This window comes from Quercus lobata, chromosome 5, assembly GCF_001633185.2.
Source record: "Quercus lobata isolate SW786 chromosome 5, ValleyOak3.0 Primary Assembly, whole genome shotgun sequence".
NCBI lineage: Eukaryota > Viridiplantae > Streptophyta > Magnoliopsida > Fagales > Fagaceae > Quercus > Quercus lobata.
In genome coordinates, this window is record NC_044908.1 from 48,940,752 (window position 1) to 48,964,388 (window position 23,637).

The window sequence follows — 23,637 nt, forward strand, 5'->3', positions numbered from 1 at the left end:
TCCAAATTAATTATCAACCAAATCTTGGAGCAATATGACGTTAAGAAAGAAGACCTCATCCCCTATTGCAAATATGCGAAGAAATTGCTAGCAAATTTTGAGGCCACCACATTGGAGCATATACCAAGGAAGGAGAATAGACAGGCCGATGCTTTAGCTAATTTGGCTACTGCCTTAGCATTATCCCAAGAAGAGACAACCAAAGTCGCTATTTCCCAAAGGTGGGTGGTACCTCTCGTGGTTGAAGAAGAAGAAGAAGAGCAAGCCAACATCATTTCTGTATGCCTTGTCGAAAAAGAAGATTGGCGACAAGTGATCATTGAATACCTTCAACATGGAAGACTCCCGGATGATAAACGCCACAGGACTGAAATTCGGCGGAGGGCTGCTCGATTCATTTACTATAAAGACACTCTCTTCCGCCGTTCATTTGATGGATTGTTTCTCCGTTGCTTAGGAGAGGAGGAGGCTAAACAAGCCTTAGAGGAGGCTCATTCTGGCATATGCGGCGCACATCAGTCAGGTCCTAAGTTACACTATAGGATCAAACGAATGGGTTACTATTGGCCTACGATGGTACAAGATTCTATGGAGTGCGCTAAGAAGTGCGAAGCTTGTCAATATCACGCGAACTTCATCCATCAGCCGCCAGAACCTCTACACCCAACTGTAGCTTCTTGGCCTTTTGATGCATGGGGTCTTGATGCAATAGGGCCATTACCAAAGTCATCCGGTGGCCACTTGTACATCTTGGCCGCAACTGACTACTTCTCAAAATGGGCGGAGGCTGTACCCCTTAGGGAAGTGAAGAAAGAAACGGTGGTCAATTTCATTCGAACTCATTTGATCTATCGGTATGGTGTCCCTCGGTATATCATAACTGATAATGGCAAACCATTCTACAATAGGCTGATGACAGAGCTATGCGAGAAGTTTGAATTTAAACAATACAACTCCTCCATGTACAATGCCCCGGCAAATGGACTAGCTGAAGCGTTTAACAAAACACTTGGCAGTTTGTTGAAAAAAGTGGTATCCAAGACAAAGCGAGACTGGCATGAAAGAATCGGAGAAGCATTATGGGCATATCGAACAACATTTCGAACGCCTACTCAAGCAACGCCCTATTCTCTTGTCTACGGAGTTGAAGCCGTCCTTCCGTTAGAACGCCAAATCCCATCATTACGGATTGCCATTCAAGAAGGATTGACTGGAGAAGAAAATGCCAAGCTCAGGTTGCAAGAATTAGAGGCGCTTGATGAAAAAAGGCTCGAGGCCCAACAACGCCTTGAATGCTACCAAGCTCGTCTTTCAAGTGCATTCAATAAAAGAGTCAAGCCACGATCATTCCAAGTTGGTGACTTAGTCCTCGCCGTTCGAAGACCTATCATCACAACTCATCGTACAGGCAATAAGTTCACTTCAAAATGGGATGGACCTTATGTTGTGCAAGAAGTCTACACCAATGGAGCTTACAAGTTGATTGATAATGATGGTGTAAGGATCGGCCCCATCAATGGGAAGTTCCTCAAACGCTTCTATGCTTGAAAATCAAGGATTACTCCTCGGTAAGAGCTTAAACTACCCACTGTAGCGCTGCAAGAGTACATGATGTCTTCCCATTACCCTTCAAAGCGTACCAATAAAGAGAAATTAATCTCATTCCATGTCAACAATTGTGAGTGTGGCGTAGCGGTTGGACGCCCGTGTCACCCTTGAGGCCATCTCGGGTTCGAGCAGTGGTGATACCCACTATTACACACTGCGCCCCCCTTTTTGCGAAAAAAAAAAAAAAAATCTTTTGAACTACGTGATGACTTGATCCCTCTCAAGGGTACGTAGGCAACTTAGTATCTTTTGCTAAGTTCAGTCTCGAAAAAAAAAATCATTTGAACTACGTGATGACTTGATCCCTCTCAAGGGTACGTAGGCAACTTAGTATCTTTTGCTAAGTTCAGTCTCGAAAAAAAAAAATCTTTTGAACTACGTGATGACTTGATCCCTCTCAAGGGTACGTAGGCAACTTAGTATCCTTTGCTGAGTTCAGTCACGCACTAAAAAAAAAAAAAAATGAATGAAGGAACAGAAAATAAAGTCTTCTTTATTGATTGACGAAAGGAAAATAGTACAAGAGGAAAGCATGTTGACATATATGAAGGGAATTAAAACTAAAGAAATTATGACATCCATTTCAAATCTTTCAAACTAGAGCGATTATCTTCCAGAAGGATTCGTATCTTCTCTAAAGCCTCTATATCCTGGTCTTCAAGAACGGGGGCAGATTTGACTTCTTCAAGTTGTTCTTCTAAGTCTTGCACAACATTGTCTTGTTCAACTTGATGAGTCTCAATTTGAGAAAGCGATAGCTCTAGTTGGACGAGCTCGGTTTTCAGGTCAACCATCCTCAATTTAACAGCATCAAGTTCGGTCTTCAAAGATGCTTTCTTCTGCGATGCTTCAGAAAGGAGAAATTCAACTTCAGTCTGGCGTTGAGATAAGATAACAGGACTTGGTCGTTTGTTCAGAGATTCCTTCATCTTCAAATAGTCTGCGATACCTTCACAATATTTGTCAACATTCTCACGCAAGTGTTGAGGGTCCACTCCAAAACTTTCAACCCCGCTATAAATTTCATGCACTTCAGCTTGTGGGAGGATGGTGTCTACAGAAAGATTCGAAAGCCTATTTAGAAGAACATCTCCTAGCATAGAAGCCCCTTTCCTACGCACAGAAGAAATATGCGCCTTGGCTTGAAACACAGAGACTTCCGGAGGTTTAGTCGATTGCAGGAATGGGAGAGGTGACCTTTCTGTCTCAATCGGAAATTTGGACGACGTACCAACATCAGCAAACTTACACCTCCTGAGATCTGAACTCTTCGCAGATGGCTTTGAAATAGAAGACTCACTGTTTGCAAAAAGATGCGCATGATTAATAGAATTCTCTGGATCAACACCCTCCATTGGACTCTTTGAATGTCTCCAATTGGAGCCTAGGTCATTACACACCTCCTCTTCAGAAATTTTAATGGCATCCCTAACTGGTACAACAAATGGACTTTTGGTGCCTTGACTGCAAGTGACTTCGTTATGTTGAGATGAGTCCTTTGAATGATTACCATCTTCAAGACGACGTCGTGCAAACGCTGACAAAGGCTGTGGAATGTATGGGTCTTGTAGTTCCCTCTTTCCCTTCTGAGGCTTGTTGGATGTTAGTGGCTTAACAGGGAAGGAGGCAATGTCAGCTAGGAGGTCTGTTCCTTTGGTAAAATCATTTCCGCAAACTCTTTCCCACCATTGTTTGTAGCTATGTCTGACTCGACTTCCAAAGTCTGTGGCAAAAGCTGGGATGAATATCTTAGAATCTGTGTTACAGCAAGTGAAGGATTGATAGAATTGGCAGAGGTCTTTTAAAGAACCGGTATGAATTTCTTCCTTCAAATCACCTGGGATGTCTTGATAAAATCCAAAGCGTCGACTGAATCTGTGAGGACTGTATGCTTCTACAATATGTTGGTCTTCACATCGAAGTGACAAGTACCCCGAGCGAAGGCTCATAAAGTAGTCGAACTTCTGAACGGATAAATGATTATTGTCAATGAAAGTCTGGTCATAGTTTTTCTTGAAAGCAGTTCGGTGCCAAAGAAAGTTTGTGGCGTTTCGTATATGCTTGCGTGCAGAAAATTCGTTGAACGGAGAGACATAACCCACACCAGAATATTTAGTCATCAAAGCATCAGATGGTTTATCATGGGTGAGGCGATTGCTTCGGAAGAAATGACCTACCCAAGCATAAACATAATGGATGGCAAAGCTAGCTCCGGACTTGCTCGGGGTAGAAGAGGAAGAAATGGTATTAAGCCCACGATAAATGCTAGCCAATACTGGGGAAGCAAGGCCAAATGAACGACCATTAGCTATGGAACTAGCAATTTTGAAAGTGCCAGGACGGATGTTGTTCTGATCCTTGATAGGGAAGACAAATATGCACAGCCAACAGGAAAGAAGTGCCGATAAGTAAGTCTCTTCCTTTAAATCACCTTCAACTTGAAGATCCACAAAGACCCCGTGTTCTTTGTCAAGCCATGGCCCATGATCCTTTATCTCACCCGAGGGATTCTGACTATACTTAGGGATGGTTGTCCGTCTCGCTGGTTTTCTGGGAGCCGAATACTTGCTAGTTCCTCTATACCAAAAAGTAATCCAGTCGCGAACACTTACTTTCCCTTGTTTCTTCAGCCGATTTTGAAGATGATGATACGCCAGGAAAAGGTAACGGCAGCTGTACGGCAGATAGGGTCGTCCTTGGTCATTGATTCCATCTAGCTCTTGCGCATTGGGTACTACTTCATCATAAAATGCACCGGTACAAGGAAGTCCACCGAGAATGGAAAGATCCCATGGTGTGATGGAAATTTCTCCAATGGAGGTGTGGAGGGTATTAGTGGACGGACTCCAACACTCACAAAATGCTTTCATGAGGTTCTCATCATAATCATACGTGAACAAAGAAGCAAAGACAGCACTGTAGAGGTGGGTTACATCAAGGAGGTGTTTACACCGACTGAGCACATCTTCTAGCCAATCCCAATAAAGGGAGAAGTAGGAAAACCCTCCATTCACGCTAAAGGAAAAATCCCAATCCGCACGTTTTGCAATCATCTCTCGCCCTAAAGTGTTATACGGCTTTGATCTAGCAACATTTTTGTGGTGTGAAGCAAGAAGGATAGTTGTTTCCAAGTTAGAGCCGCCATCAGAAGGAACGATCTGTGACCATTTCGGCAAATTGAGAGGATAAGAGTTACGACCCCATTTTTCTGAAAATCTCCCAATTATGGGTGGACGAACAATCAAAGTCGTAGCCTTCGCATCCTTGCCATCTTTTTTTCTATAAATAAACAAAGCTGATTCTTCGCCAATCTTCGAATCTTTAAAAAAGAGCGTCATGATAGCTGTGTACAAAAAAGAAAAAAAAAAATTATTATTATTATTATCAAATAATAGAAAATGAATAAATAAATTTAAAAAAAAAGAAAAAAAAAGAAAAGAAAAGAAGGGCGTGCATGGTTTCACCATACAGAATATTACGTATTCTTTTTAGAGGTTATGTTTGCACAAGTTAGTGCATGCCTGAGTGGCTTTATATAGGGATCCACAGAAGCTTCTTCCTTTATGGAGCCAACTGCCACCAACTCCATGAGATCAGCAGAGACACTCAGTAGTTACTCTGCAACCACTCCCTGCCTGGATTGTCAAGCGTTGTCAGAACGGCAAGCACCAATGTAGACCAAAGTGGCAACCAATTCAACAATATCTGTGGACTCCATTCTGGATTTCTAAAGTTTCTGACAAGATTTCACAAAGAAATCAACCCACAGAGATCTTCTAAAGACTTTTGCGTACAAAACCCAGAAAAAAATCTTCAGCAACGGAGCCGCCACGCACCGCCACGCACGGCCACAAACTCACGATGACCCACGGTTTAATCCTTCAAATCTGTGCAAATCGGGACACCAATTCAGAAAACAGAAACCACCATTAGATCCATCGGCTCGCGATCTACAAAACCCAAAAATTTCAAGCCCAGAAACGGCCGCATCCGCCTCCATGCGCCGCCACAATCTCTCAATGAACCGCGACCTAAGCCTTCGGATTTGTGCAAACCTGCTCAGAAATTTACAAAACTGACCAGACAGGGGTCTCGAACGGCCTTAGATCAACAAAACCCAAAAATTTAAGGCCCAAAAGCCCATGCACGCGCCGCCACGCGCCGCCCAAAGATTCGGCGGCGCGGCCTTCAGTCTCACGCGCCGATTGGGACCGCCAGAGATCGCACGTGCCGCACGTGACCATGACGTCATGGATGACGTCATCCTTCGCACGTGCCACACGTTCCAGCACTGTGACGTCATGGATGACGTCACCCGCTGCTGACCCGTTTGCCCAGATCCGACCCGGACCGACCCGGAAATCTGACCCGGTCCGAACCGCCTTAAAAAAAAAAAAAAAAAAAAAAAAAAAAAAAAAGATAGAGAAAATGCTTGGACCAAGCAGACTTTTGACCTTGACCAGAAAATCAAAAATTTCAAAACGGACCTGTCCCACTCAGTTTTTCGAGTACATTCCGATTTTGGGACCCCTTTCTTCATTCGAAGTTCAGAAATTGTGCAAACGTCCAATTTCCAAAAAAGTTGACTTTTGTACAAATATTGACCAGAAAATCAAAAATTTCAAAACGGACCTGTCCCATTCAATTTTTCGAGTACATTCCAATTTTGGGACCCGTTTCTTCATTCGAAACTCAGAAATTGTGCAAACGTCCAATTTCCAAAAAAATTGACTTTTGTGCAGATGTTGACCAAATGTCAAAATTTTTTAGATAGACCTATTTTGCTCAATTTTTCGAGTACATTCCAATTTTGGAGTCCGTTTCATCATGTGAGACTCGAAAACTGTACAAATGGCTCAAATTCCAAGACAGTTGACTTTGATGTTGAAATCAACCTAAAGTCAAAATTTTCAAGTCACACTTGCCTTTCTCAATTTTTCGTGTACATTCCAAATTTGGGGTCTGTTTCTTCATTTAAGAATCCAAAATTGCTCAAATGGTGTGATTCTACAACTGTTGGCTTTGAAGTGAACTTTGGCCAAGAATCAAGACATTCGAGCAAAATTTGTCCTGTTCGGACCTTCTCAAAGATTCTGATTTTGAAATCAACTTATTTTGGATTTGGTGATCACCAATCAAACCCCCACATCTTTGAAGTATTAACGATGTCCAAAACTTAAACTCCTGAGATCAAAATTTGAGATTCATCCATTTAATTGGGATCTCCTCAGGGTTATTCTCCAGACTTCATCAAAACTTCTCTCTCCAAATATAAATGAACTCTCACAAGTGTGTCAGAACTTGAGGTTACACTGGGTCATTAATTCAACCTAACATTCTCATTCGGTGCCTACCATTCCCACCTACCATTTCCACCTACCGTTCCCATCTACCATTCTCACCAAAAATTCTCAACTACCATTCTCAACTACCTACCTACCATTCTTCATCTCTCTACTATAAATAGGAGGGCCGGGTTCATCAAAAACTCATCCAAAAAAAAAACCCTAAATCATGAAATGAAGATTTGCCTCTTTCAGATTTTCAAATCCTCCTTTTCACAACCATTTCTCACTATGATCTTATCATTCTCAACACCTAGCAACCGATTTTGCTTCATAATCGGTTTGAGATCAACCCTCCCATGGTTCGGTTGAAACCCTATTTACAACATCATTGCAGTTTTGAGATCCAAACAAACTTTATTTCTCCACTTAACGACCACCTTTGTCCATAAAATTACTCGTAACAAGGTCTGCATTGCGGTTCCATGTTTCCTTGGACTTGGTTGGCCAGGAAATCCAAGTCCAGCAGAAGCACCCGTTCCTAACCTCAGGGCTCCTGTAGTCTCTTTCCAATTGCTTGGTCTTCCAGCAGGAGCAGTAGTTCGGAACAAGTAGCAACTTGGCTGGTTTCTAGGGCCAGAATCACAAGTTAGCTCCATCTTTCATTTTTCTGTGCTTTTCCAACAAGTGGCAGTAGGTGAAGATGGTAAAAAAGTGTTGGGGTATCCTACAAATTGTTTTCCATCAACACTTAAAACAACCTCCAAGGTGCCAGCTCATCAGAATTCAGCCTTTGGTGCCGGTAAATGGTCATCAAAGCCTTATTCCATGTCCCCACTACTACGGGACCTAAAGGTCATCGTTGCTGGTACCTCAAAATTTACTTTCTGAAATTACTCCAACTTAAAATCAGCTTGAAGAATTTCAGAAGGTACTCTTCTGAAATTACTTCAACATAACATCCGTTGGCATGGTCCCATCACACAGGCACATTCGGTTACTTGCTGCCAGACCCCATGCAACACACAGTCAGTCCCATATTCAAAGGTGTACTTCCCATAAACATCTACACCAGAAGGGTCCCAGCATACAGGGCCAGCACCATGGTAGTGTATGCTTTGCCCATTTGCTTTGCTTCATCTCCGTCTTCTTTGTGATCTTCTGAAATAACTTCACCAGAAGTTCTTAAGAACACGAGGCTAGCACCATGACCCTGCATGCTGTACCCAGCCACCATTCTCTCATCTTCCCCATCTTCAACATCTTGTGATCGCCGCCAACGATCCAAAATACTCTCCTGAAAGTACTTCAACTTAATCTCTGCTAAGAAAGCTCCATCACGCAAGTACGTTCAAATACTTGCAGGCCCTTTTTCGGTCTCATCAAAGCCTTTCATATGGGTAGGTCTACTCTTCGGAAATTATCTCATCCTTCTGAAAGCTCCACCACCTTCAACAGCTCCACCACCTTCAACAGCTCCACTACCTTCAACTACTTCACTTAAATAGTCAAGTACCAAAAATCCATTTTTTTTTCGAAACTCATTCCCACACCACACTCTGAAACTGTGTGCGTGAACGAGTCTCGAGGGGGCATTTGTAGAGAGGGAAAATTCCCGACCTATCACAAGCTGACACGTCACATTACCAAGTCCACAAAATACAGCCAATTACAGAACACCATATATTGCTGCTAGGTTTTGCTATCACTATTCAGAAGCCAACAGAAATTTGCCAAGTGTCATGCAAGAGCTAATCACGCATCAGCGCACGTGTAAGCGATGACTCAAGCAGCCTCGCACGTGTAAGCGATGACTCAAGCAGCCTCGCACGTGTAAGCGATGACTCAAGCAACCTCGCACGTGTAAGCGATGACTTAAGCGGACCAATCAAGCTGTGACATGTGTCACCAATCAAGCTCCGCCACGTGTCGCTCACCCACCCCAAAACTCCTATAAATAGAAGCCTTCCTGAGACATTTAGAGGACCAGAATTCAGAAGTGAAAAAGCTCTGTGAAGATCAAGCCTCAAAGCCTTCAAGAACTTCAAGAACTTCAACCCCAAAATCGAAGAACATTCGAAGCAGAATCGTCCAGATCATCTGCCTAGATCCTAAAGTTCACGGGAATCAAGCCAAAAGTGTCCGAAAACATCAACAACTCACAAATCATTGAAGCTCAACGGATTCAAGCCTCTAAAGCTCCGAAGAACTTCCACCACAAACCTTCGAAGACGAAGAACGCACGAAGAACACGAAGAACGCGAAGAACAAAGGATTTCTAAACAAGCTCATAGCCAGAGATTCATTGTAATTCCGTTTCAGTAATCTTCGATCCATCCATCAACCAAATTGAAGGATATTTTGTGTTTAAGTCAAATCCACATTACCATAAATCTAATCAATAAGTTTTGCAAGGAGATCGAATCAGAGGATCACTCTTTTATAATTTCAGAGAATTGTACCACACAATCATCAATATAAATTCGCATTTGTGAAACTATTTTACTTGTTTGATTTATTTCAAACTAGAAATTTAGTCGCTTACAGCATGCATTGTCAACACAAGTTAATATAGGGGTGGCTTTAGGTTCATGCTAAGTTAAGTTTTTTTTCTCATAAAGTATGTGAACTTGTTCCATGGTAAAGCAAGTGAATCACGCCTACATTAAATGTGTTAGATTAATTTGCTCTATGGTCTTTGCCGAAGTTGTTGACTTCTTTGTTGCATGGCTTTCTTGCTTGCTTGCATGCCGACACTTTGGTATTGTTTGCTCTATATATATGGAGCCTGTTATTCAATTGATGTGGCAAAATGAAGGGGCTTGTTGGGGGGTTGTGCAGAGAAGAGAAAATTTCTCTTTGTATTAGGTGCAACCCCAAACTTTGTACTGAGTCCCAAGCCTTTGTATTGAGAGACAGAACTTTGTATTTGTGTGAGAGAATAATTTAGGTGTATTGGGGTTTGAGTTTAGTGAGAGTGTCATTACACCATTTGTATTCTCTACATTTGTTAGTGAAATTTCTCCTAGTCGTCGCCCGTAGACATAGGCTAAAAGTCGAACCAAATAAATTCTTGGTGCTCTCTTGTGCGTGCGTGTCTATTTTCTTGTCAACTTTGCTTCATTCATTTTTACTATTTGGTGAGGTTTTTCAAAAGTCCATAATATTTTCACAATTAATTTTGTGTGAAATGCTACCCAAAGGTATTTTTCATGACAATTTGGTAATAGAACTTCCGCTAACTATTTACAACAATTAATGAGATATAATTTTTTGACCGGATATGAAATTTATGATTAAATTAATGGCAACAGTGACAAATTCCAAAATTCAATTTCAAGCGTACGAAGAAAAACACTAATATATATATAAAGAAATAATTTCATAAAAGAAATTGGAATATACTCTCGGAATTCACTAACGTAATTGTGCCATTCTTGTTAAGGTTATAGCCTTATATATATAGGTAGAGTAATCCTGACATGTTGTTCTATTCAAACATAATTTTCCTTTCTAATTTTTCCAAAAACATATTTGGTCAGATGTAAGAATTGGGGTTTTGTTTGGGGTCTTTTGCAACGTATTTGACTTTAGTGGACTTTCTCGTTGACCCCAATGTTGTTAGAGGAGTCGGATCTGCTATTCACGCGTACACGAATGATAAAGAGCGTCTTTGTGTTCAAGGCACTTAGCAAATTTGTAAAAAAATCTCCTAAGGTATTGTCCTCCATTTTATAGCTTTTTTAGAGTTACTACAAATGTGCGTTAATCCAATAGATTCTTTAGTCTTTCATGAGCAATTATGCATCGCATATTGCATCGAGTATATATGACGTATTGGTCTCACAAAGTCACAATTGCTTCAAGCTTCAAGCTCATTTGAGAGCTTTTTAAGTGGGTCCAATTATATGTAGAACGGCTATTTTACCCTTCAATCCATCTCTCCTACTTTTAGTGTCTGTAATTCACTAATTACTATTCTAATGAAATTATGCCCGACAGTTACATCATATATATCAGATTTTCCCCCTACATAACATGTTATTGTCCATTGTTACAGAACTTTCTTATTTGTGACAATAACAAAAAATTTTGTGTAGTATTTGTAAATAGAAAATTTTGCAAGGACGTGGCACTTGTCACAATTAATGATTTTTTCTTTTTTGGACTCAATAATGTTTCAAGAAACATTGCAAATAAAGTCGGATCAAATGTCACTCTTTTGATCATCGATAAATTACTAGGTGAGATACTCTAGGCATATCTTTGGCTTGCCTTGACTTTGCACCATATAACTTGAATCCTTCTCACACTCACCCTCACAACACTAAGCATTTAGTAGTCAAAGATGGTACTTTTTTAGTTGGAATTGTCACATCCAACCCAAACAAACTCTTCACCAAAGTTCTAAATAAGGGACACTTCTTTATATTTCCAATTGGTCTCTTATTCACTTCCAATTTAACATAGGGGAGGCTAATGCTATTGCCTTTGCCAGTCTTAGCAACTAGAAACCTAAGTTGATCACCATAGAAAATCTAGTATTTGGATCTAATCCTCCCATCAATTCTGATATTCTCATCAAGGCCTTCCAACTAGACAAGAGTGTAGTTGATTCTCTTCAAAAATAATTTGGGCCAAACTAGAATCTAGAAAAAAAATATATATATGTAATAGGGATGGTGAGTTGCTAGATAGTTTGAATAAAGTTCACCTGGTTTCCCTTGTTGTAATATCAAACGAATATTTTCTATCTCATTGTAACTATCAAATTATCAAACAAACAATAGATAAGAGCTTTATTTTCAATTTTTTGCAAATGATAGGCCAAATTGAGGGCTCAATAGCATCTATCTATGTCAAAATACATTCATAAAGGTAATGTTGAAGAAACATTTTTCATTTTAATAATTTGATAGTTATAATGTGGGAGAGGGGTTTGAATCCCATTTTTTTAGTGTTGAAATAATATGATTTTGGCATTCACACCTAATGATAACTCTTTATCTTCAAAATAAAACTTCAATAAATTTTTGGTATAAGTAGGGATTGAACCCCAAATTTCTTATTCAACCGTTAAAGACTTTACTAGTTGAGCTAACTAGAACCCATGAAATATGAGCGAGTTTAGTATAGGAAGTGGAGACATCCAAACCCAAAGTTGGTGGTGATATTAAATTATTTCCAAGATTTATCACAATAAAATTTTGTCATGTTAATATTGGGTCCAGATAAGAATCAGTAAAAATTTGTCACATCAATAGTTTGTAAAAATATTTTAAAATAGTTTGTTCTTATAGCATTGCTCTTTAAGAAAATTACACTTACCCCCCTAAACTATAAGATGCACACTTTATCTCCCTAAACGATACCCACATTTACCCTTACCCTCCCTAAACAATGAATGCACACTTTACCCCCTGAACTATAACCCTTTTACACCTAACCTCCTAAACAATGACAATACACACTTATTTTACTAAATTATTACCTATGGGATGGGGTGCAAAGTATTACATGACTAATAGTTTATGAGAGTAAATAAGTGTTATATGAGTAATAGTTTAAGGGGGCAAGTGTTAAGCAGATAATAGTTTAAAGGGGTAAAGTGTGCATTCTCAGAGTTTTAGAAGGGGTAAGCGTAAAATGTGGTATAGTTTAGCGGCGGTAAAATGTAATTTCCCCTTAATCCTTATAAAAATCCATATTAGATTATCTACTCTAAAAATTTATTTCAATAAAATATTTATTCTTCTACATTTTTTATTATTTTCTTTACACTCTCATACTCTCTAGAACCCTCCCAATCTATTTCCTTCACACTTTCTCTCCCTCTCTCAAGAATCCTCTCACTTGCTCCCTCTCTCTCTCTCTCAAAGACCTAGCCCAACCTAAAATCACCAAGCAACCAGCCACCATCAATGGAGCAACCCACAATCATCAAGCAACTAGCCACCTTAAGCCCACCTAGCCATTTGTTTGGGTTTTTCTTTTTCTTTTTCTTTTTATTTTCTTTTCTTTTCTTTTCTTTTCTTTTTTTCTTTTCTTTTCTTTGATGAATCAGGCAGTAAAAGAGGCTGGGCTAGACAAATAAAGATTGAAAAAAAAAAAAAAAAAAAAAAAAGAGATCAAGGGAGAAAAGGAGTACGTCTAATACAAAGCAAGAAAAAAAAAGGAAATCAATTACATAATAGACATACAACTACAATAACCGTATAAATATAGGTAGTTACTATAGCTCTATTGTATATTTACAAAGCTATAGAAAAGCTTATACGGGTTAGTTTTAGGAAAAATTGTGTAAATTTTACATATTATTCTATTATGTACTCATTGGTGTAAGTGCTCTTACATACTACGCATATTGGTTAAAGAGAAGCATACCTAGTCTCAAAAATTAAAAACAAAAACCACCTTATATTACATTTGCTTTCATATATAGAATGACAGAGTTAGAATCCTAAAACTGTAATTTTATGACCAATTAAAGGGCATCCTTCTGATTTGCTACCCCCTCACTCCACTTGCATTAACGACTGTCGTTTGAGCCATACAATAGAGCTCTCTCTCTCTCTCTCTCTCTCTCTCTCTCATGCGTGCACACACACACACCCACACACACACACACACATATACACACTCAGAGACTCCCATGCTTATTTTAAAGTGTTATGTTAACAAGTTTCTTTAGGGCATTTGTTAATGGACCATATAAGAAGAATTTTGATTTTTATGGAAAATATAAAAAACTGTTAAAAAAAATTAATTAATTTTTTCTTTTCCCATAAAAAATTTCTAAAAGTATATGCTAAACCAATGCCCTTATTCATTAAATTTTCCCTATTTTAGAAATAAAAACCTCAAAACCAAGACCATTACGCCTCAAACCAACCACATTTATTTAATTTGGATTCTTTATACTTGTAACCTCAATCTTTATTAGTAAATTCTTCAAGAGTGGTGACTTACATAATCACCTGTTGGGGTTTTTCTTGTGAAATATTTTCCCATCATAACCATATTACTTATGTCAAATTTATTTTCCACTATACTTAACTCTAGACAGGTGATGTGGTTGTGCCATTAGCTAGACTTTACATGTAATTAGACACATCAGTCAACTTGAATAATTAATTAATTTAATTGTCAACTTTAATTTAACCAAATAGATTTGATATAAATGCAATGGTAATTATTGGTTTACATTATAATATCAATGTAAACCTTACATTGTAGATTAATACTCATTTGCAAAAAAAATGTACAATATTGAACATAAATGTTTTACTATATAAATCTTACATTATTATTATTATTATTGTTGTTGTTATTGTTAAAAGGTAAACTAAAAATTTTCCTAAATACGTGTAAAATCTCGACCTTAACAAAGTGGATTTGACCCTTTTTTCTTTTTCTTTTTTTTAGCAAGCAAGCTAGAAAGTGACACATAAGATGTCTTTTACAGAAAATTATTAGATACTCTTGGTGTATACTCTTTTTTCATATGAATGGTAAGTCCCACTATAAATTTAATTAGTAAAACTTACCATTCATGTGAGAAGAGAAAATACGTACTTACAATACTTTGAAGGTATACAATAATTTCCCGTCTTTTACCAATGCTCAAAGGGTTTCCAACTACCAAGCTTGGCAAATCCCTAGCAGTTTCAAGAATTGGATATTCCACATTGAATATCCCTGTTGACCGAGGAAATGACTGTTCTCCACACGAATTTGAGATGTTTACAGGAAGAAACGTTCTATTTAGAAGCCAAGAATTTTAATTATGACCTAATCACTTAATCTTTATACCTTCAATATTTATAAAAGTGAAGATTTGAAGTTTAAAATATCGAGATTAAGGTTATTTAATTGTTTGGAGGAGGAAAAAAAACAACCAAACATGAATGATTTGCGTTTTTTAAAATCTAATTTTACAATTTGAATGATGAAGCCATAAAGATTCAACAAAAACTGGAAAAAAAAAAAAATTTGTTCTACATTTATTAAAACTTGTATATGAGGAAAACAAGAAGAAAAAATAGAAAAATTTACCTACAAAAATCTACAATTTTGTATGAAGAATTGAGGGAAAAAATATAAAGAAGCAAAACCTTCACAAGAATGTCTACATTATCTCACAGTGGAAGCAACAGTATGAGCCCACAATCTTAGAGTGTCTTTCATGCGAGTCTCATTGTTCAAAGCAGGAAATGGAACCCTCAAATTCATCAATGGGTTTTCTCTCTTTCTCCTATCTAAAACCTCCCAAGCTTCAGAAAGATAAGGCCTTGGAATTGTAGACTCATCCACTGCCTCTTCTTCATCATCTTTCTTTCCCAATCTATGCAATCCAGGAATGACTGAAGCCAAGCTTGAATTCCTATCTTCCTCGGAAAAAACAAAACCCAAATCCATAAACCCTTTTAGCTCTTCAAATTCAAGGTCTGATAAGCTCTTGCTTTCACCACTTTTCCTCCTACTAGCACTTCGTTTAACCTTCTTTTTGGACGATAATACTTCAAAATCTCTCTGTTTTGGTGTCTCTGATTCTGTGACCTTTTTTTCTGAAAGGTTGGTATCGAGCTTTGGAGTGTGGAGGACCGAGTTGGGAGATAGAGAGCCATATCCGAAGCTTGTGTTGGAGCTCAATTGGTCACTCATGGACCTAGTATGGAGGGTAGAGATGCGTGAAATCTCAGGTTCTGATGGTTTTTCTCGGATTTCGTTTTCTGGTTTTGCTTCAAAACTTGATGGCTTTGTTAGATTTGGTTGTTTTGTGAAGATTTGACTCTCGAACCAACAATAATCAAAGAGCTTCATGAGTTCCTCCGCGTTCATCAATGGCTGCTGGTCTGCTGAGATATGTTTGGGTTTTCTAATTGTGTAATGTGTATGATGAGAGGCTGAAGCATTTAGGCTTTATATATACCTCAATTTTAACACGGAATTGACCTTTATGTTGTAGAATATTACTCCAAAAAAGTTCAAATACTTCAACTGGCTCTGAGCACGTTTTTCATTTGGGTTACGTTTTTTAATAATTTTTTATGATAAGTAAGTTTCTTAATGGCCTTGCACTACCTTTTTTTTAGTATTATTTAATATAGTGTGTTGTTTTTTCCAGGAAAGAAAAGTGATGTGAACGTGTTGGCTTTAATATGAATTGGTAAAGCAATTGAATTTTTCCTTCACTAATCCATGTTTTGCCACACGCAAAGACATTCCTGATTATTATTATTATTATTATTATTATTATTTGGTAATAAGTCTATTATATAAACAAGAAAACTAGTGGGCCATAAAGGCAATACAAATTGTGTTACATCCCAAACCAATAAGGTTATACATAAAAAGTAAAGATAGAAAGGTAACTCCACACGAAGAATAGAATAAGGAAATTTTGTTGTAGGTAGACAGTCATCTTGCAAGGAAATCAGCATAAAGTTGGCCTCTCTTAAACAGTGGTTAATCTTTTACTGGGGAATTTGGTTCAACAGGTTTTGTGATCATCAACAATAAGTGCATATTTAGCTTTTGAGAAATCATTATTGGTGAGCAAGCTAACAACATAGCTGACATTACTGATTATTAATTGCTTTGAGACACAATATATATATATATATATAAAATAATTTTTTATACGGATTGGAATAAAATTACTTTTCTCTACGTTCAATATGGCATACACATTACACAGCAAAATATGTCAGCAGTGGTAACAAATATCGCGTAGAGTTCACCTTTAAAATTATTTTTATTATGAATTAATCACCTTTAAAATTATTGCGTCAATAATAAACTCATCATTAGTGTGAACTGTAGACTGTAGAGTTTACTAGATGGACCCAGACGGCGGTGCCCAACGTTCTTGATGGCAACCATGAATGTGCATTTTTTGTGTCAAATCCAAAGACGTTGATTTGTTACCTACATATCCTATCATGTTAGAGAACTGTACCAGACAATTATGTGGCTAAGATTGTTATGTACCAATGATGTTTTTGACTGGTTGATTGTTTCTAAATTACACTAAATTGTAAATACATCTACCTAAATTATTAGGTCGGTAAACTATCTTTTTCGAATTCATTAAAAATTTTGATGTATGACAATTACTAAAATTATTCATTAGTTCTAATTATGTAATTTATTTAAATAATTTAAAATTTTTAATTTATTTAAATAATTTTAAAAAATGTAATTTATTTAAATAATTTTAAAAAATGTAATTTATTTAAATAATTTAAAAAAAATTTATGAATTTTTTTTTTGAGAATCAAAAATTTTATTGGTGGACATGTGGCAATGGGGTAACAAGACAAATCAAAAGGGAGTTAGCATGATTTTCCAGTTGGCTCTTAATAAAGAATATTAGGAGCATTTCGGAGGAAAGTTCTTCGCGTGTGCCATGCATGCCAGAAGATAAGAGAAATTTAGGAGATGTCTGATATATGCAATTAAAAACTAAAAATATATATTTGAAAACATGTGTGAAAATACATGTGAGGGAAAAAGTATATAGAAATACGTGTAATATTGTTTAAAAGCTAAAAACATGTGTTTGAATGGGTGTACCAAATGAAGCCTTAATATTACAAACAATTTTTTTAACATATAACATCTTTTTTTTTTTTCTTTCTTCTCAAAAAAAAAAAAAAAAAATCTATTTATTTCTACCTTGACTAATACCTTGGCCCGTGAACTTAATATTACTCAAACAAATGTTTTAAGATATAGTAAGTTGTAATTGGAGAAACATCATTTTCATATAATCTTATCATTGTTATTATTTTCTATTAAATATTAATCATAACAGTTACCTCATAAGAGATAATGAAAATTTTATATATTATTATTATAATAATGATGATATTCCGAGTGTTGTGTGGGTAGGTTATAGTTTCTTGGAAAAAATAACAATTAGGATTAGAAAAACATCATTCTCATATGAGTTCATTCTTAGTACCATTTATATTCAATATCAATCATAACAAGTATCGACATTAGAAATTATGAAAAAACAAAAACAAAAACAAAAAAAAAAAAAAAAATTGTATTGCTTTACTACGTTTATTGATAATAATTACCAAGGGAAGCAGATGTGGGGTTAGGGAATAACAGTGCAATTCTCCTTCGACAAAATAAAGCATGCACATGCATATTGTATACTTCTGTTTTGCCGAAGGAGAATTGCCTTGCCATTCACCTACACACGATTATTTCATGCCCGCAACTTCAATACATCGTGGCTATACCAACAAATAAGCTTATCACGGTTTCTCTTGCCAATGTAATAGTTCTATTCTTTTATTGTTGAATCCGACATGTGGACGTATTATCAAGCTTAAATAGATCTCTATATTATGGTGAAATATGGATTAGAAGAATATATGTGATTGATATTGAAGGATAGCTCAATATATTGAGTACTTTTTGCTACTAGCATTAGCTACTTCTTCTTTTCCCCTTTTTCTTTTTCTTGGAAGCATAAGACTTGTATGACTACAGAAATCTTTTTGTGAATTTTGTATTTCCCATTGTAATGGTTTACTGTTATATCAAAAGTGACCTCACGTTGATCTATTTTCTCCATGAAGAGCATCTTAAAAGTTCTTCAATTACTAAACTAGCTCTATTAGGGACCACAATTTAACTCCCTAAAACCATTTTAAAAATAGGCCTACGTGGTGTGATATTGAAAGCCATAAAAGATTTGAATGTGTTTTCCTCATTACCAATTGATTTTGAGGTAGAATGGCATAGCTCACAATCCGAAAAATGGTATCAGAGCCAAGGTCATGGGTTCAAGTCACAAGAATATCATTGTGAGGGGGGGATTGTTGGGGGGACCATAATTTGACTCCCTATAATCATTTTAAAAACAGGTCTGCATGGTTTAGTGTTGAAAGTCATAAAAGATTTGAGTGTGTCTTCTTTATCACTAATTGGTTTTGAGGTGAAATGACATAGCTCATGGTCCGACAAGCTCAAATGATATTCATGCATGTTATTTTCCCAAATGTATGTATTGTTGGTACTCCATCTCCCCCCACACCCCCCCCCCCCCTCAAAAAAAAAAAAAAAAAGAAAAGAAAAGAAAAGAAAAGAAGAAGTAAAATTACCACATGTACATAAAAATTGAGAAAAGCCATAATTTCAATCAAGACATGAACAATTTGGTTCCGAAATCCCTTATATTCCTCAACTTTGTTGAAATTAGTCTAATTAGGTCAAGCTTGAGATATTCATAACAAAACATAAGAGTTGACCTCATGTTTGATGGCATTTGATCCAAAACTAAGTCAATTAATTGTGCCAGTCATATATAGCGTGAAAGCTTCTGTAAGGATCATATTGAGTGGCTCCTTATAAAATTTATAAACGAACAATACTTTCAGAGCCCCACAACTTCTCAAAGTTATGTACAACCCTCCTAAAGCAAAACGTCAATAGAAATTTGGGGTCATTAGCTTTCCATTGACAAGAAGCGCTTGATACTGTGTTCAGTAAGGTTTCCATGAAAATGTGTAAAATTTCACAATGAAAAACTCAAAGTTCCAAAATGTTTATGAGGTACCCTTAATAATCCTTTAGAAATCAATGTTAACATTGGAATGTCTCAAAAATGCAGCATGTTAAGCTCACAAACCTTAAGGACAGGGGCACGTAAGGCTTACCCCAAACACGCTTGCCAAAATACTTGTATGAGTTGAGGGACAATTTAAATTTTGTTATGGCTCTGCCAAATTACTAGCAAAGTGCTGCTAAGGTGCTTAATTGTAGATAGCTTACCAAATATCATGTTGCTCCTGACGGTGTAGCTATAGTAATATTAAGCTACGTACTATTGCGCCATGGTCAAACTTGAAGACCTCAGCAAGTGGCTTAATATTGATACCAAATCTTCTGTCCCACTTTTTCTACTCCACTCTATACTCCACTAACAAAAATTTGCCACATATTCACCTAACTAGATACTCCATTAACAAAAATTTGCCACATGTTCACCTAACTAGTTAGATGAACATGTGGCAAGTTTTTGTTAGTGGAGCATAAAGTGAAGTAGGAAAAGTGGGACAGAAGATTTAGACTTAATATTGACCATGGCGCAATAGTCATAGTAATATTAAGCTATTAGACTATAGTTGGAGTATCATGCGCTTAAGCGATATGCCACTCTCAAATACGTAGTCTCATATAATATGACCATGCATGATTCTGTCAAAACTCTACCCAAATTCTGGTTTGATGTTTTCCATTTAAAACCTTTTAAAATATTTGTAGTCTATATATTTTTTTTGCTAGCAAACTGTGATCAAATGTAATTCATTTATAGTTTTTTTTTATCAGTCTTGAGTGTATTAAATGTGTATTTTATAGTCGAAGACCAAGACTTAAGTTTAGATCAAGAAAAAAATCAAGTTTAGAGCAAGAAAACAAGTTTATGTCAATTCAACACCTAGCTCGACCGATCGTGATTACGATATTAGCAAAAATCTGAAATGCGAAAAAACTCATATCTTGCTCGTTTCAAGCCCGATTCATGACCCGTTTGTTGTGCTATTTAAAGGATATCATAAGCTATCCCTAGAAGGGCTTTTCAGAGAGAGAAATCACTATATGTATGGCTAGGGTTTGTATAACAAAGTTTCTTTCAATCTCACTATACTGGAGACATTCAAAGTAATTTGAGCCTCCATCTATTCAATCTGTGAGAGTTCTAAAGCATATAGAGAAAGATCAGCACAGTATTGCTGCTGCCATTATGCATATCTATATGAAGCCATAGAGAAATCAGTTGACCACAACTACTAATCCAAAACCTTTGAGTGGAGATCTCAAAGTCACAAACATGAGAGTTTGTGTGCAACAATTCAAAATAGAAAAGTTCATGGTTTCGGAGTTACATGTGGTAGTAGTAAATTTAGGGTTAAGTTAATTTTATAAATTTCGATTCTATTTATTGGATATGTTGCCTTGAGAATTGTTTAGGTTATATTCTCCCTAGATTTTTTTACTTTAAAACCACAGTTTCAAAACTTTTCCTAGGTCATTATTCTTAGTGTTCATGTGATTTGTGAATGTGTGATGTATGTTTAAATCAGATCTATTGCATAATTACTCACTTTAATTAATTGGCTAGAGATTTGATAAAATCTAACTAAGCTGGGGTCTAAAACTTTAACAATATCATGACCATTTTCAAAGATTAAACCCTATTTATGATTTTCTTCATCAAAAACCATTTTTCATACATCAACCCTAATCATGTTTTTTCACTTCAAAAACCAATTTACAAAGATTAAATTTTAAATTTAAGTTTTTTCCAATAAAAAGAGTCCTTCAAACAAAATTTAAGAGTTTGAAGGTTTTTCACATCAAAAACCTCATTGACAAATGATAATTTAAATCAAATCAACACACATACCGATCATTCAACATGGAAATATGAGATTCTGATGATTCCTATAAGTTATAAAATATGTGGATTTAAGTTATATATATATATATATATATATATATACACACCAATTAATCGAGTACCTAGAAACTCGGCTAGAAGATGTGTAAGTATGTAACAAAGTTATTTTGAAGTCAAGGTTAATTTCCAGCTTTAATTTGATGGTGAGTGAATTGGGACCACGAGGCCATGAACAATGAGAAAGTGATCTTATATACCAATTGAGCAGGCATATCCAGATATCCTATTTCATACCCCTCGCATATTCATAAATTTGGAGCGAATCATGTGGTATAAAAAGGCACTGTATATAGAATTACCGTGGCAGCTCGAACATGAGGTATTGCAAGGGAAGCAGATGTGGGGTTAGGGAATAACAGTGCAAATCTCCTTTGGCAGAAGAGAACATGCAGATGCATATTGCATATATACTTCTGTTTTGCCCAAGGAGAATTGCATTGCCATTCACCTGCACATAATAATTTCATGCCTGCAGCTCCAGTATTGTGGCTATACTAACAAATAATCTTGTTATGGTTTCTAACTCGGTTTTTTAGTATAAGTATTTTGTTTCTCTTTCCGTAATAATAGTTGCATTGCATTTTTTTTTTTTTTTTTTGGCAGGTAAATGTTGAATCATAACAACTTGGATCATCAAAATGTGCACTAGAAGTTTGACGTGAATTTGTGAAGTCTAACATGACCATGTATTATCAAGCTTAAGTAGATCTTTATATTAAGGTGATATATGGATTACAAGAATGTGATTGATATGATAACTAAATTTAGTGTGTTCAAAATTGAAGCTTCTTCTTCTTCTTTTTTTCCTTTTTCCGCGTAGCATAAGCGTTATAAGCAACTTGAATTTGCTGCCTGAATTTTGTGTTCTTCGTTGTAATGGTTTAATACACCTTGTGTCGATATATTTATCCACGAGTAGCCTTCTTAGTTCTTATGGCTATCTGATTACTCAACTGGCATAGCGGATTCTCTATATGAAGAAACTGAAGTTTATCATTCTGATTTCACAGGGAAAAAAGTGTCATGCTGTTTTTAAATAAACATTAAAATCGTTTCAAATTCATAGAGAATACATGGACATTCAAATAAAAATTGAGAATAAGCAATATATATATATATATATATATATGAATTTGTAAGGTTACAAAATGAATCTCTACTATGAGACTTATGATTTCATGCTTTTCACTATTCTTCATATATTTGCTGATTCAGGTCTACATTTCAGACCTTTTTCTTTGGTTATATTACGTTTTTGATAGCAGATCCTTAAACAAGAGTCTCATTGGATGAAATCCAAAAGGGGAAGAAAAAGACCTAATTGATTGCTTTGCTAAACTAATCAGAGGGTGTTATAAAGAATATTATGCATGCTGCATGCAAATTATGTAATAGTGTGCACATTAATGCATCACATTAACAGGAAAGATTTAATAGAGACTTGTCTAATGAACCCTAGAGCTTATATATTTTTCCATGATGGGGGATTATCTTGAATTTTTTTTTTTTTTTTTTTTTTTTTTGAGAATAAGATTGTCTTGAAAATTGATATGGAGTGAGATAGGTCATAGCTGGAATTGGTTTGGACTGTATCAGAAAACTTGAATTAATTTCTTTTATATAAAAAAAAATCATATAATAAATCATTGCTGTGTACTAATTCAAATTAGAAATAAAAATCCAAGAAAGAAAGAATGAGTTTAATTTTTTAATGATAATTTGGTAGGACTGTCCTTTAAAAAAAACATGAGAAGAGATGAATTGTATCAAAAGAGATTTTATAAGTTAAGTTAATTGAAACTCAAAAAGAAAAAATAGTTTGGGCATGCACACCAAAGAACTTTTCGTTGTATGAAAGTTGAATATATATATATATATATATATATATATATTTGTTTGAAATTTTTTAAACAAATAAGTTATTTATTTTGGGTAAAATTGGTAGATTGAGCCTTTTTTTTTTTTTTTGTGCGTGTGATCAAATGAACCACACTTCAAAGGTATCACTTGAGAAGCAGGATAGATGGAAAACCAATCCATAGTTCTCACAGCTCGATCTAGCCTTTACCATATAGTCACATTGTTAGTAACAATCTTATATGTACAACATAACCAAAATCCATTAAGTCCGCGTCTAAAAGTTTTCATATGCATAAAAATGCCTCATCCTATCCTCTTTCCAGTTTTTTATGAGTTTTTTGTACTCTCATTAAAATCGTCTGCACACATCCAAGGTATAGCAAACTTGAGCTAAAGGTC

At 36.2% G+C, this 23,637-nt stretch overlaps 1 protein-coding gene across 1 annotated transcript; it reads right to left on the reverse strand.

Moving 5' to 3' along the window:
• Window positions 1-14,874: 14,874 nt before the first annotated feature.
• Window positions 14,875-15,770, reverse strand: LOC115993046. The gene has a single exon (XM_031117319.1). It carries the CDS (start codon window positions 15,732-15,734, stop codon window positions 15,027-15,029), a length of 708 nt encoding a protein of 235 aa, XP_030973179.1. The 5' UTR covers window positions 15,735-15,770; the 3' UTR covers window positions 14,875-15,026.
• Between the last annotated feature and the right edge of the window lie 7,867 nt (window positions 15,771-23,637).